The sequence below is a fragment of the Aethalodelphis obliquidens genome, unplaced genomic scaffold (genome assembly GCF_003676395.1).
Source record: "Aethalodelphis obliquidens isolate GAN/ISIS:26980383/991018 unplaced genomic scaffold, ASM367639v1 scaffold12, whole genome shotgun sequence".
Lineage (NCBI taxonomy): Eukaryota > Metazoa > Chordata > Mammalia > Artiodactyla > Delphinidae > Aethalodelphis > Aethalodelphis obliquidens.
In genome coordinates this window covers 22694122-22709762 of record NW_020837956.1, presented here as the reverse complement: position 1 = coordinate 22709762, position 15641 = coordinate 22694122, and the positions used below count along the sequence as shown (strand labels likewise).

Genomic DNA, 15641 nt, shown 5'->3' with positions numbered 1-15641 from the left:
TTTGTGACATCCTTGTCTGGTTTTGGTATCAGGGTGATGGTGGCCTCATAGAATGAATTTTGGAGTGTTCCTCCCTCTGCTATATTTTGGAAGAGTTTGAGAAGGATAGGTGTTAACTCTTCTCTAAATGTTTGATAGAATTTGCCTGCGAAACCATCTGGTATGCTCCACCTTTTGAAGGGAGGAGTGTCAAAGAATTTGTGTACATAGTTTAAAACCACCACAAAAAGTAGACATTAAACGAAAGAATATACATTAAACAGTTTGGAATGGCTGTCTATGATAGGGAATAGGATAAAAGGGAACAGATGAAAGGGGGTGGGGGAAGGAGGGAGAGAGGAAGGCTAACAAGAGGCCCTGCATGGACCAAAAATGACAGTGTGCACCGAACTCTCTGCATCTGGAGTTAAAAAAAAAAAAAAAAAGTAACTCAGTGTGCATCTTTTCAGTCTCCTTTCTATATATTCACATAAGCACAAAAACCTTTATACTTTTTTTTTTTTTTTTTTTTTTTTTTTTGGCCACGCCATGAGGCATGCGGGATTTTAGTTCCCCAGCCAGGGATCAAACCTGTGCCCCTGCAGTCAATGGCAGAGTCCTAAACTGGAAGGGAGGACTGGCAGAAGGGAGTCCGCCAGGGAAGTCCCTAAACCTTGATACTTATAGCTTTTGTTTTTTAGTGTCTTCTTTTAAAATCCTGGCTGGGATCTTATTATACATAGTGACCTACAACTAGGTTTTTTCACTTCACTGTGCATCTTGGAGAGTTTTCCCATGTCACTATATAGATGTCTGCTTCTTCTTATTACTGCATATCATTCCACAGAATGGATATAGCAAAATCTATTTAATCACTTCCTTATCGATGGACATTCAAGTGAATTTTACTTCTCTTCTGTTTTCCTTTCTCTCTGGTTGGCTGAATGTCTGTCTCTGTACATCCACCTTTGTTCCTCTGTCCTCTCTGCACTTTCCCTTTACTTATTTTGTCTCCTCTGGAGTTCAAGATTGGGGGATAAGGGACGTGCAATGACTCTACTGCAGGCAGGGGTGGTAACCTGAGGGCAGGCAGGGCCGACTGTGGCAGGCTTGCTATTCCTTCGGCCTGCCTCCTCCTAACTAGCGGAATGGAGGATCTCATGCAGCTCAGTAAACATCCTGGTCCTTGCCTTCAAAGACCTCGCACCTAGCAGGGGAACAGACATGTGAGTAACCCACCCGAGGCAGAACGGTGTAGGGTGAGGAGCAGCCTTCCATGTCTCCCTGACTGCCTGGGCTTTCGTCCACCACCATCACTTACTAGATGTTTGGCACCGGGCAAGTTATTTTACTTCCTGATACCTCAGCGTTCCCATCTGCAAAATGATGATGTGAGAGTCTTTTTTTCTTAAGACGTTGATCTGAGAAATAAGATAATACATGTAAAGTACTTAGCACAGTGCTTGGCATGTACTGATCTAGAACACTGAACTCTTAGGAAGCTAGCCAGGGTGTGGTTGTGCATAGAATGGGGTACCAATAAAACAGGGAGATGTGGGCTCTGGGTTCTGTGGGGTTGGAAGAAATCCTCACAAATCCTTTGGACATAACCCAAAGGATGGGCAGCTTTTCCCGGGGCACAGCTGGAGGGAGGTATTCCAGGCGGACAAAAAGGGAAAAGTAAAGCACTGAGGTGGAAATAAGAGGCATGTCTGGGGTATGGGGAGTAGCGCCCTCTGGCTGGAAGGTCGTTTTCACTGGCAAGGGGAGGAAAGGTCCTTTCAGGGATGAGCACAGCCAGGTTTCTGGCACAGGGAAGGGAGTTCAGGGCCCTTCCATGGACTTAAGCCCCAAAGCGGAAGCTGCAGGTCTATCCCAGGACCACAGTCAGGGTCAGGCCGGGATCCGGGAAAGGAGCTCCCTTCCCACCGTCCTCCTGCCCTCTACAGCAGGGGCCTCCTCCCAGGGCCTGGCCACTCCCCGCATCCAGCACCCCCGCCCTCAGCCAGTTGGGAGGCAGTCAGGAGGCTTTTCGCGGGGGCTGTGCCGGGTGGGCGGTTTTCCCAGAGCAAGGAGTGGAGCAGGACTGAGTTGGCGCTCGCTTCCTCAGATGTAGCCGTTGCTGTCTGGATGACCAGCCTGCCCCGCTAGCGTGAGCCTAAGGGCTGCCTCAGGCCCTGTGTTCCAGTCCTGGGGGCTGCAGCATCATACCTCAGGGGTGTGGCATGTCACAGAGAGAGGCCAGAGCGGCACTGGCCATGCCAGGAGTAGGGAAGAGCCCGGCCAAGGCCACACCGAGGTCGCTGGCAGGCACTGACAGGAAGAGGAGCCGCCTGAGCAGGACAGGGCAGGACCTGTGGGAAGAGACCAGCTGGAGCAATCCAAGATGGAACAGAGCTGCCCCAAGCCCTCGAGGGTCCGGCGCCAGGAGGCTGGCTCGTGGCCGGGTAAGAAAGCCAGGACCTGAAGAGGTAGCTGGGAGAGGCAGGCATGGGAGGGGCTGCGACGTCACCTGTGATGGCAGAGCCTCACTCATGGTTACTGTCCTGCCCAAGAGAGGGGACATTGACCAACTTCCGCTCCAAGGCTCCATGCTTGGGCGGTTGGGGAAATCAGAGCCGGTCTTAACCAGAGCGTGGCTCAGAGAGCTGGCCCAACTCACTTGTCTCAAGGAAACTGAGGCCCGGAGAAGTGACATGTTTCCCAAGGTCCCAGAGCAGCAGTCAGCAACAGGGCCAGCACGCTTTGGTGTCCCTTCCTCTTTACCACAGTTGCCTCTACGTCTCAGGACCTGGCTGGGCCTAGGGTCAGCCCTACAGAGCAGGGCAGGACTGTGTGCTCCCTGTGGGCCCAGGGCATCCTGGTAAGCAGGATTCAGACTTAGGTGTGGATGCGGCAAGGGCCAGGGGGAGGCACAGTGGAGGGTGGGAAAGAGTACAGGACTCAGTTCTGAGCCCAGATGAGGTCTTCTCTCCATTTCCTCTGCCGTAAAGCGGGGCTGGGCTGAGAGCAGACTAAGAGGGGACGAGGCCCTGGGGTCCCTGTCGTTTGGCATGCTACTACTCTGGCAGGAGGCCTTGCCCTAGGATGCTCTTAGCAACCAGGGGCAATGGGCGTCCGGTCAGCCCCACTCACCTGGGGTCCTCTGTGCAGAGTGAGGCCAGCCCTGAGAACGCCGCTCGGGAGCGGAGCCGGGTGAGGACCCTGCGCCAGGCCTTCCTGGCCCTGCAGGCCGCTCTACCTGCCGTGCCGCCCGACACCAAGCTGTCCAAGCTGGACGTGCTGGTGCTGGCCACCAGCTACATAGCCCACCTCACCCGCACACTTGGCCATGAGATGCCTGGCCCCGCCTGGCCGCCCTTCCTGCGTGGACTCCGTTACTTGCACCCTCTCAAGGTAGGTCGCGGGCCCGGGGCCTTGGGGAAGGGGGTTTGGGATGGGGGATACTGGACTTGTCCCCCTGCCCTCGGCAGAGCTGACGCTGGGGCCGGCTGCTTCCTGCTCTCTCATGGGAAGAGGAGCTGAGGCTGGCTCTTGGGACTGGAATGACAATGTTTCTCATGGGATGCAGTGGGAGTGATGATTGGAAATGACTTCATGAGAATATGGTTCCTCCAAGGGGAGGGAAATTCTGAGAGGCCCCAAGACTCCGGGGCACTTAGTGGTAGAGGAGAAAAGGGAGTAGTTTCCAGGGCTGGGGTCTGGGAAAGAAGACACACCTAGGAGGTTCCTAGATTCCGAGGGGCACTATGCCACTGTACAGTGCCTTGGTGTCCTTTGGACTTCTGTCTCAGGAGGGAGCCCCCTTTGGAGAACAAAGCTCTAAGAAAGCATCACTCTAGAAGTAACCAAGCTGGGTGGGGGCGCGGCAGGGGCTGGGAAAGGGGGAAGGAGGGCTTCCTGCCTGCATCACTTACCACACTGTCACCTGCCTTTCCTGAACCTCAGTTTATTATACGGAAAGGGAAGATAACATGAGTCTGACTTTGCTTCCAGCGTATGAAATGAGATCATGAAGGAGAAGTATGATTAACAGTAATCATCATCGCAATAACAGCTAACATTATCTGGGGGCTAAAGTTACGCCCAGAGCTAGACTAAATGCTTTAGTGCATTTTTATCTTTTAATCCGCACAAGAACCAAATGAGGATTAAAAAAAAGAAAATTAAAAAAAAAAAAAAGAAAAAGAACCACATGAAGATTACTTTACAGATGAGGAAACTGAAGCTTAGGTAGGTTAAGTGGCTGAATGCAGTTCAGGCCCCGGGCTCATAGCCACTAAGCAGGCCCCGGGGGTGGGGTAGAGCACACTGTAAGTTGCTGACTGGGAGTGTAGCTGTTATAAAGGGTCGTCTTTGCCCTCTGAGGACAGCAACTTTATTTCTATGGAGGATAATTTTCACCCTCTCTCTTCCTTCAACATCCTAGTTCTGAAATGTCTTGAAACTTAAGATATTCTTCTTTCATATAAATACAACTAAAATGCAAGAATTTGAGACATTTCAGATGGGGCAACTCTGAAATGCCAATGGTGGCCCCTGGTGCAGTGTCCCCGGGTGGCACAGTTGCTTACTTAGCTGTAAGACGGCGGCCAAGGTGAGACCCTCGCAGGGAGCAGGTGATGCATAAATATGTTGAAGAATGAACAGATGAGAGCCCGGCTAGGTCTAGCACTCTGGCAGCTGGGTGGGGTGGGTTAGCTAGCCAGCAGCAGTGGCCCTCAGCCCCCAAGTGGGGGGCTGTCAGGTGGAGGGCAGACCTCAGAGCCAAGTCAACCTGGCCTTTTCTGGGACTGGCCGCGTTCCTGCTGGAAGGATGGACAATCCTGGGAGGTCCCCTGCTTAGGGGGAGGGGGCAGCACTGACATCTCGGGCCACAGGCACTTGGGCCCGGCCGGGACTGGGCAAGAGAAAGGGTCAGGACTATTCAGTGTCAGGAGGAGCCTGTCCTTGCCCCACGCTGCTGCCCTCCCCACTGCCCAGGCCCTGGCTGCTGTCAGCTCTGCCGCCCGCCTCCCTCCCCACCATCCGGGGCTCCTCTCAGGGCCCTTGCTTTTCTCAGACGGCTCCTCCTGTGCCTCTCGGCCAGGCTCAGGTGGTCAGGAGAATTTGTGAGGCCATGAGTGGTGGTGAGCCTGGGACCGCTGTCGTCGGAGCAGTCAGGGGGACGGGTCTCGAGGAGGGAGGCTAGGGAAGGCCCGGTCTGGGGTGCCGAGGGCTACGAGGGCTGTGGTAGTGAGCATGACCCTCATCCCTTCCCCATGTCTTGCAGAAGTGGCCGATGCGATCGCGTCTCTACGCCGGAGGCCTGGGGTGCTCTGGCCTTGACTCCACCACAGCCGTCACCTCGGGCCAAAGAACAAAGGAGGCAGAGACCGGGACCCAAGTCTCTGGAGAGGCAGACGCTCTTCTTCTCGCCAGGCCGTTCTCACCGGCACCTGGTGACAAGTGATCATCACAGTGGCCCTTTTCTCCCGGACTGTGACTCAAGCTTAGGGACCTGGATTCTCTGCCAGGCCCTGCCTGTCTTCATTCTGCCTCTCACCCATCGATCTGGTTCAGGCTCCACTCCCAGGTTCCAGCACACAGACCAGGCAGAGCAGTGGGCAGCTCTGTGACAGAGAGTACTTAGGAGGACCGGGGAGCAGATCCTCATCTCGTCCCCCACGGGTGATGCCCCAGTGGCTCCCTTGTGGCAGTTACAGGGAAGTGGGCAAGGAAAGGGTCTGACTGAGTTGGAAGTTGAGTTAGGGCTCCGTCCCTTGCTTTTCTCCCCTAAGGTTCCCACAAACCCTCTGGAGATTGCAAGAAGACAGACACTGCTGCACACGCACAGAGGTAGCGGCTGAGGCTGGCAGCAGCTTCAGGTGCTGATGGGAAAGCCAGGGGCCAGACAGGCTTTCGGCAGCTGTGAGTGTGAACAGAGCTGGGCCGGGGTCACATAGGTAGAGAGGAAACTGAAGAAGGGAACATACTTTGTTATTGCACTGCAAGATGCTTACCCAACATCAGGAGTTTAGGAATTTTGTATCTGCATTACGGTCTCTCCAGCTGCCCCTCATCACTACATTTTCTCCCTCTCTGGGCCCTGCACCCTTCCACTCTTCTCTTGTTATGAGTTATATTTACAGGTTAAACCATAAAGCTTACATTGCTTACATTCCAGTATCCAGAGAAACTTTTACATAGTCCTAGCTGCCTAGTTTGAGATTTTATCCCAGAGGCAGCTCTACCTTAACTGAACCAGGCAGCACCTTAAGCCCTTGCATTTGAAGGTTTTGCTAGACTCAGTTACATCCTTGAAGGACCTGAGAAGGAGAACGTGTATCTTTTCCAGGGGATAATAATTAAAATCTTCCATTATATTAGAAACCTAATCTCCAAGACAAACAAGATAGGCCTGGGTTCACTGGGTTCCTTGTATGATTTTGGCCGAAGGCCCCACTGGCTCAGGAGTTATTTCTACAATCTGTCTACAATGAGCTCTCTCCGGCCAGCTCCTCCCCACAGGCACTGCCCTCCCAGGCGCTCCCTTAGTCCTGCCATGGAGTGCCAGAAATCAGATAGTGCTCTAATGGAATTCATCTCTGGCCTTGTAGAAATAGTTTGAGGAAAAAATCAGTGTCTATACATACAGAAAGTAACTTTCCAGATCAGGTGTGGCTTCAGATCAGGTACCTAAAGTCCAGACAGAGAAGGAATCATCTTTTTGTTAAACTTCAGTGCCTCAGAGTGGGTCAGGCCAACTAGAGTCCCAACAGGGCTAGCCTTAGACAGACGCCACCACTGCCATCATGAGAACGGATGAGGTTCTGGCCGACTGGGCGTGGCCGGGGGTCTGAGCTCTGGTGTGAGGAACTGCTATTCCTCCACAGGGCTGACCAGGGCAGCCGGGGAAAGGGGGCTGAGGGGGTGACTCAGCAAATTGGTGTGGAGGCACAAAAGCAGACACAGAACGTCCCAGCCGCGGCAGCATGAGATGTGGGAGAGCAGCTGGACCGTGGCTGGGAGCCATGGCGAGAAGGCCTCAGCCAAGGCCAAACTCATAAATCTACCAAGTCTCCGCTGAGGAGCCCAGAGAGCTTGTGCAGAGCTGCTTCTGGGCAGCTGGACGGGGCCAGGCAAGGCAGAGACCAGGTGTGGGTGGGCACTAGCACAGTGTTCTTCGCAAGACCATAAAAGTCCAGCGCGAATGTTCTATGTCTAAAGCCAAAAAGCAGTATCTTCCTTGTTGAATTTGAATGTGGTCAGAAGAAGAACGCATGAGTTCCCTCGCAAGCTGGTAGCACACAGTCTCTCTCTGGGGATGAAGCCGGGAAAGCTGGCTTTGGGTGCGCATTGGGGCCCCCCCACAGCACGGAGCGTCTCCTGATAAATCAGGTTTGGGAGCGTGCTCCATCCGGCCCACTCAGACTCCAGCCTCTGTCTAGTAATGCCAGACCCTTCGGGAGAGGGGAGACCACATTACCCCGGTAGAAAAGACAAGGAGAGCCAAAGAAGGATGCAGCTGGTGGGGGGCTGGGGGAGGGCAAGTACCATCATTACAAGTTTCTAAGTCTGTCTCGGGACCTTTCCAGGCATTTCCTTAGTGTTCTGGACCGTCCCCAAGGCGTCCAGAGACCACCTCCTCCAGCCGGACAGCACCCAGCACAGTCAGGTCAGGAAGCGAAAGGACTGCTGGGGGCAGGCAGAGCCGAGGAAAGGACCAGGGGATGAATGGGAATAACCAGAGGAAATGTCAGGTTGGAGACTTCGACCCACAAATGAACCAGAATCAGGAGTAACGCCCTTTTCCTCTGTAGCGGAGGAAGAAAAATACCCTCTCACTGGGAGACCCTGGGAACAGGGGTATGTAGGAAAGAAGCTCCAAAAGGAAACAGGAGCCTGGATGACAAAATGACGCTCAGGTGGCCTGGCTCGGGAGTGAGAGGGCTGATTGGTCCACTTGAGCGTCTTGTACCACCTGCCCCATCCCCAGGTACCTGTGACTCTGGTGGGGGTGGGGCAGTGATGGCCGAGACAACCTCCCCGGGGCTGGATATGCGCGTGCTTTCTGAGAGGCAGCAGAATTACAGGGGAGAGGCTTCGATGCACTTTGGGAGCAGCAGAGCTGGCCAAGGGATATCTAAGTATTAAGGTGGAGACTGCAGATTTCACTAAATCGAGAACTAGCGTCATTAGAAATAGAAAAATCTAGGCTTGTCTGAGAAATTCCGTTTCGCTTCCTCTGGAAGGAGCCTGGCTAGGATGAGTCAGATGGCACTGTCCTCTCCCCTTTGTGGCCTAAGCCCTAAACCCAGGCTCCCTGCAATCTTGGTATTCGAGATCAGGGGTTGGCAAACTATAGCCAGTGGGCCAAATCCAGCCCCCGATTTTTTAAATAAGTTTTTATGGGAAAAGAGTCACACCCATTTGTTTACATATGATCTATGGCTACTTTCCTGATACAAGGCAGAGTCGAATAGCTGCGACAGACAGTAAAGCACAAAATATTTACAGAGTTCCTGTGGAGGAACTCTGGCCCTTTACAGGAAAAGTTTTGCTCTCGATCAGAGATATGCAAAGTGTGGTCCAGGAACCCTGGGGGTCCCTGAGACCCATTCAGTGCCCTAAGTAGCCAAAATTATTTTCATAATACAAGATGCGATTTGCCTTTTTTTCACTCCTATTCTCTCATGAGTGTAATGGAATTTTCCAGAAGCCATATGACATGTGATATTGCAACAACAGACAGAATGTAGAAGCAGATAGGAGAATCCAGCTCTCGATTACAACAGACATTAGAGGTATTTGCAAAAATGTAAACCAATGCCACTCTTCTCACTAAATATTTTCCAATATGGAAAATAATTATTTTTCATAAAAATGGTATCTATATTCACATATAGTGGGTTAATGTTATTTTTAAATAAATATTTTTAAGTCTATTTTAATTTCTAATATGGTAAATATCAATCACAATTACCCACAGAAGCAAAAGCTTTTCAGAGCCCTACTTTTTTAAGAACGTAAAGGGATCTTGAGACCAAAAATTCTTAGAATCTCTGCCCTAGAATAGATTGGCGAAGGTCAAGAAAAGTTCTTACCCCATCCCCGTGACCCTGTACGTGACAGCTGTACCCTCTGCCTGGGGCAGACACAGTGATTCGGTCTTGGCCTTCGAGAGACAAGGGGCTTATGGTGAGGGAGGGGGGTGTGCCTGGCAGAATGTGGACAGACTGTCCCGAGTCTGTCACAGTGAGGTCTCCTGAACGATGAAGGCGGGGCTGATCCCCTGGGGGGCTGGGCCTTCCTCAGGCACATCCACGGCCTCCTTGTCTCTGCTGCCCCTCAGCATCCCATTGCTCACCTTCTCCGGAAACACAGCCGTGTCCACAGAGAGATCCTGGGGAACACAGAGCAAAGGGAGTGGGTGGGGTGAACGTGAGGCAAAGGGAGATGAAGGAACCTCCCCTTTCTCTTGCAGGAAAGGTGACCCTGCTTTGATCCTGGCTAGAAAGGAGGCCAACGAGGAGCAGGCCCGGGGATGAGCACGGGGCTGGGAGGACGGAGACGAAAGGCCAGCAGCTGCGGCCTCTCGGGGCCGAGACCCTTCTGCCCACCAAGCCCCCGCTCCCCTGTGGGAAGGAGCCAGGCAGCTGCTGCGGGACAGTCCAGCTCAGGCCGATCAGCAGAGAAAGGGGGGCTGGGAGGAGAAAGAAAAGGGAGGCACAGGAACCCAGGAGGCCCGGCAGTAGCCTGAGAGGGAAGGGAGGGGCGATCTGACAACAGACGTGCTACCTGGCTGTGGGTTCTGCAGTGAAGTCGCTTCTGACAGGACATGGGCAGGAGGGCAACGAGTTTCGGCAACACTGGGTAAATGGTCCGAGGGTTCAGGGTCCGGCCCCGCATTCCGCCGGAAGACAAAGCGCTCCTGAGGCTCCTACTGTGTAACCAGGGCACACCCGCGGCCCCCTGCTCGCCCCCTGCTCTCAGGACTCTAAACCCCCAGTCCCCGCCCACCTCCTTGAGCTCCACCAAGAAGCGTGACTGTTCCAGGCACCCAGGAGCCCAGGATTCCCTGTACCCCCATGCCACACCCTGTCACCACTGTGCAGACTGCCTGCCCGCCCCCCCCCATCCCACTAGACTTGCAGCCAAGCATACGTCCCTTGACCTGGCTGGCAAGTGGCTTCCAAAAGAACCACCACGGTTCTTGCTTTGATGATGAGAAACCCCAGGAGTGAAGATCTATCTCCTCTTTGTTGAGCCTGGATTTCCTACTCCCCCACCCCCAGACTGGCTGCTGGGAGCACTTCCCCTCTTTGGGGCTCTGCCTCCCCAGCCTCAGGTTTCGAGAGGAGCCCCCTCCCCCAACACAGCTAGGGGCCAGCTGCTGAGCAGGGAAATAAAGGACAGGGACCACTTCAGCTGCCCAGGGCAGAAGCAGCAGGATTAAGTGCAACCTACAGGAGATGCTGGAAAGACGGAGTAGCCAACCACCAGCCACTGGGGAGATCATGCGGACCGAGCGGGAACTAAGGACCATTGAATTAGCTGAGAAGTTATGAAGGGGCAAAGACGATTGGGCGTTTTTTAACCTGAAAAGAAATTGACAAATTATCAGATTGCGAACACTCCTCCACATTAAAAGTTGAGTAAATCAGGCTGGCCTAACAGCAGGTCTATCAAGGTTTCAGGGGTCAAGAACGTCTGGGTCGGGTCCAAGTGGTGTGAAAATAAGTTCTGTGTCACACATCCCAGAAACCACAGTTAACTGCACAGTGGCTGGCAGAGTCCTGGTGAAAACACAGGTACACTCTCTCTACAGACGCAAACTTTGAATAGGGCTTGGAGAGGGGTCCAGGTGAATATAAAACTAGCAAGATGTGATATGCTCTGAGAGGAAGTACAGTAGCATGAAGCAGACGTTGAAGCAAAGCTCAGTTCTAACTGAAGTGGGAGTATATGCCACGCCAGCTGGGAAGGGCTACATCTCATCACAAGAGGCCATTGGCCCTGACATTGGCAGGGCTGCCAGACATGGGAAGTGTCGGTCAGGGCTGGTTTAATGTGCCTCAAACACAGTGGTAATACTCCACCAACTGGCCAAGGAGTTTCTCTTTTGGCCAGTCTTACCCGGTGCCTATTGGCAACAACATGCTGCCGCCATCATTTCCCTGGACAGAAGGGCAAACCAAGGCAGACCTATTTTGCTTTTGGAAGGTTGTCGTAAAATATGCCATTGACCCAGACAGGCAGGCCTCTCACACATTACTACAAAATGAACAGTTACCTGTGCCTTTGAAAGTGGAACTCTACGTGGGGAAAAAATGGTGTTACTGAAAAATTATGAAATCCTAGGCTGTAGTTTGATGACTACAGGACCCAGAGTTAACAGAGTTTCGTGGGGCTCCTGTTATATGTGAGCCATGGGAGCATTGGACGAGAAGACTGGATGGCCCTTTTTGAAAGGCAGTGACACTTTGTAGAAGAGATCCTGGTATTATAAATCCTCCCAAGAAACCAACTGTTAAAAACACTACCAGTGGGGCTTCCCTGGTGGTGCAGTGGTTGAGAGTCCGCCTGCTGATGCAGGGGACACGGGTTCGTGCCCCGGTCCGGGAAGATCCCACACGCCCGCGGAGCGGCTGGGCCCGTGAGACATGGCCGCTGAGCCTGCGCGTCCGGATCCTGTGCTCCGCAATGGGAGAGGCCACAACAGTGAGAGGCCCGCCTCCCGCATACCCTGCATCAGCAGGCGGACTCTCAACCCCTGCAAGTGAGGAAGTGTGTCATAAACACCAAGCTTATTTAAGACCTAGATTGGAATGGGGCTGGTCTCCTGCATATTAAAAGAAGCCAGAGCCATCAGTAGCCTCCCAGGAACAGTGAAAATCCTAAGTTGGTCCTCCTGAGGCCTTTTATGAAGGAGAAAAGCGTCTTTTCTGGCTTAAGAAGACACAGATATTGGCTGGGCTTTCTGCCCACCACCTGTGCTGGAGGATTTTTTCCTTTTCCTTTTCTTTTTTCTTTAAAAAAAAAAATTTTTTTTTTTTAATTTTTTGGCCGCGCCGCACAGCATGTGGGATCTTAGTTCACTGACCATGGAATGAACCTGCGTCTCCTGCATTGGAAGCGCAGAGTCTTAACCACTGGACCACCAGGGAATTCCTGTATTTTTTTTCTTTAAAGCATTTCCAGGATGATCTTTGTACAAAGTCAGAACTGGAATTGTTCAGAAGACCCCCTCTGGTTTCTTTACCAGAACTGCTCCACTTAAACTTACATCCCAAGACAGGGAGCTCATCTATTTTAAACAACTCCTAGCTCTTCCTAAATTGCAAAATTGTGAAAGAAGATGGCTCTGATCTTGACAGAAAGGTATCATTTAGGTTAATCATTTCTCCCATAGCTTTTATTTTTTCCCAACTTAATATGGTCCTGGATGGTCATCTCATTACCTGGTGCAATAATTGCTATTTGTAGGGAGTTTTCATTCAATTTGCTCTCACTTATGGCAACTACACATTTATAGAAGGAATTTCTCCTGAGACACCCTAAACAAACATGAAGAAACACATTAGGAAAGAGAAAACTTGGGTTTGTAAAAAGTCTTTGACCGACTGCTGAAGAAGAAACTATATGCCTTATGTGGCTCCTGCATGAGTATCATATTTTCTAAGAAAGATTATTGGACTTCCATTTCTGACAATATGGTAGACTCATGTGCAGGAAAACCCTCCTGGTACAGAACACTCAAAATGATGGATAAAAAGTTTTAAAGGTTTTAAAATTCATTGCTGGGCTGGCAGAAAAGTGAGGGAAAGGAATAAGAAAGTATAAAACCAAAATTGTTAAGCCAGGGCTTCCCTGGTGGCTCAGTGGTTAAGAATCCACCTGCCAATGCAGGGGACACGGGTGAGAGCCCTGGTCCGGGAAGATCCCACATGCCGCGGAGCAACTAAGCCTGTGAGCCACAACTACTGAGCCTGCGCTCTAGAGCCCATGAGCCACAACTACTGAAGCCTGCACGCCTAGAGTCCGTACTCTGCAACAAGAGAAGCCACCGCAATAAGAAACCCGCACACCGCTCGCCGCAACTAGAGAAAGCCTGTGCGCAGCAACGAAGACCCAATGCAGCCAAAAAAAATTGGTAAGCTAGCACTGAAGCCAGTGTAGCCCTGGTGGTATCTGCAGGTTCCTGGTGCCCAAGGCCAGGGTTTTAAGAAGCCAAATCTGGGGACAAGAGACAAAAAGCCCGGGCCCATACAAAATGCAAAGTTGGATCAAAGACTCTGTAATAAACTTGGGATCCCCAAATGCCAACATCCTCAGTGAGTAAAGGAGAGATGAGAATATTTGCCCCAATAGATCTTGGCTTGGCGTGGAAGGTGGGGGAGGGAGTCTCCCACATATTTCCAAGCCCTTAAAATTTGGGGGTCCAAAAACGCCCCAAATTTTAAGTGATCTCAATTTAGTAATGATTCTAAGCACAAGAAATTACAATTCTTCTCTGGAAGAACATACTTTAAATCAGGCATTGAAGGATTCCCGTGGATAAAATTCTGACAGACTTGAGCTCATAGCAAACAGTTCTAAAAATCAGAAGGAAACATGCTACCATAAGCAATGAGAGTGGAAACATTGAACTTGGGAGTGATAGGATCACACTTGCAATGACTGCAGATACTGTAATTTTTAGGTACAGAATATACATTAAATATGTTTAATATGTTTAAAGAAATAAAGAGTATTTTGAAAAGACAACACAGGAACAAGAGGCTGTCAAACATGACCAGGCAGAATTGAGGGAAAATGTAGAATTTTTAGGCATTAAAAATATAATATTTTAGTTAGAAATCCAGTAGATGATTAGAAATTGCTGAAAACAGAACAAATTAGAAAACAGGTCTGAAAAAATCACTAGAATTCAGTTGATATGGACAAAGAGATGGAAAATAGAAAAAAAAAAGAATATGAGAGAGTATCTTCATGACCCTGGAATAAGGAGATATTCCTTTAAAAAGATACAAACAGCACTAACCCTAAAGGAAAAAAATTGATACATTATACTACATAAAATTAGGAACATCTATTTATCACAAGATGCTGTTGAGAGAGTGAAAAAAGGCAAGTTCACAGACTGGGAGAGAATATTTGTAATACATGTAATCAAAGGGCTTATATCAGGAATATACTTAAAAACCCCAGAGAACAATAAGAAAAAGACTGACCACCCACTTATAAATGGGCTAGAACCCTGACTGGAGACCTTTCTAAAGAGGATATCCAAGTGATCAAAGATGGTCAGCTTCAATAGAAATTAGAAATATGCACATTGAAATCCCGAGATACCACTACACATTCTCCAGAATGGTTACTACCTGTATCTATTAAATCCAGCAAGTACACACCTAGGTATATACCCCCCAAATATGAGTGCACAAATGGCATCAAAAGATATACACAAGAATGCCCATAGCAGCATTGTCTGTGTCAGCCCCCAAACTGGAAACTTGTTTCTGTTTCCTATGGCTGCTCGGGGCTGGACTTCAGCAAACCAGCTGGCACCTTGTTGGACTCCACCCGTAGGGGAAACCTGCAAGGCTGGAGGAGAGAGAAGGGACTGGCTTCTTGTGGTTTGCGCCCAGCAACAGCTCTTTAGGGCAGTTCAAGTTTCCAGCTTTTCCCCGTCTCAGAACCAATCTTACTGTGTGCATCAAAGATACCTGCACCAACTGTCCAGTACTCCTTCCTCTGAGGCCTGAGTTGCACCTCTTCCAAGCTTCTGGATTCCTGTTGCCTTTTTTCACCACTACCCATCCAGGGGCTTCCTTCTGTTGCCACGTCTATGTTTCCTGGGCCCTTTCCTTTGGCCTGTGCAGTCCTTATAATAAATTCCCTCTGTTAAAAATAACTGGTACGGTTTTTATGTTCCTGACTGGCCCCTGAATGATATTATAGCCGTATCAATTCTTTTTGGCAGGTTTCATTCCCGACCTGCCTCCTGACCAAGAATGCATTGAACATCACTCCTCTTTCAAACAGGGAACCCGAGGGCTGCGACAAGGTTCACAGATCCTCCCAGCCTCGCTCGGTTGATTGTCAATGGCATCTTGACGTGGTCACAGAAATCCCTCAGAGCTGGAGAGGAGAGCATCTTGGGCGTCTACAGCTGTGACTGCCTGCCAGGAGGACAAGGAAGGTCACACCAACCCTTATGAACATTCTCTGGCTGCGTGCTTTTTTCTCCTGTGCATGTGCATGGGAAAATGGCCTCTTTCCTAAAGGCTCACAACCCTCCTCAGATGTTGCTGAGGAAACTGGATTTGAGAGCATCCAACTCCAGAGGCTCCCTGCTGTTACCATGGCCACCACTGTGTATGTTTGTGTTTAATAACGCCATTGTAAAGGCTGATTCTTTAACCAGATTGTAAACATGTGTGCAGAGCTTGCCCAGCAAATGAACAAGAAGGTTGTGTAATTTGTGAGAAAAATAACGTGAGTTGAGACCTTGATGGGCCGTGATCTTTCAGCGTTCTTCCCCTAGCAGGCTTGTACCAACTGTTATGAATTATTATAAAGCCACTCCACCCTCCATCCCCCCAAAAACAAATAACCTCATGGTATACAATTTCCTAACCCACTTAAGTACACATCTCCCTAGTTCCCACCATTTA

The 15641-nt window shown here is 50.6% G+C and overlaps 2 protein-coding genes across 2 annotated transcripts in view; one reads left to right on the top strand and one right to left on the bottom strand.

Annotated features, from left to right (window-relative positions):
• Positions 1-2204: 2204 nt before the first annotated feature.
• On the top strand, positions 2205-5431 carry TCF23 (transcription factor 23). The gene is made up of 3 exons (XM_027113897.1): positions 2205-2426; positions 3133-3375; positions 5252-5431. The coding sequence occupies exons 1-3, from the start codon at positions 2205-2207 to the stop codon at positions 5429-5431; spliced, it is 645 nt and encodes a 214-aa protein (XP_026969698.1).
• Positions 5432-9193: 3762 nt separating this feature from the next.
• Positions 9194-15641, bottom strand: part of SLC5A6 (solute carrier family 5 member 6) — a 32323-nt gene continuing 25875 nt past the window's right edge. Inside the window, exons 15-16 of the mRNA XM_027113588.1 lie at positions 9760-9875; positions 9194-9364 (exon numbers count right to left, since the gene is read on the bottom strand). Of these exons, the coding sequence (XP_026969389.1) occupies positions 9273-9364; positions 9760-9875 (208 nt within the window). The 3' untranslated portion in view covers positions 9194-9272. The remainder of the gene's footprint in view (positions 9365-9759; positions 9876-15641) is intronic.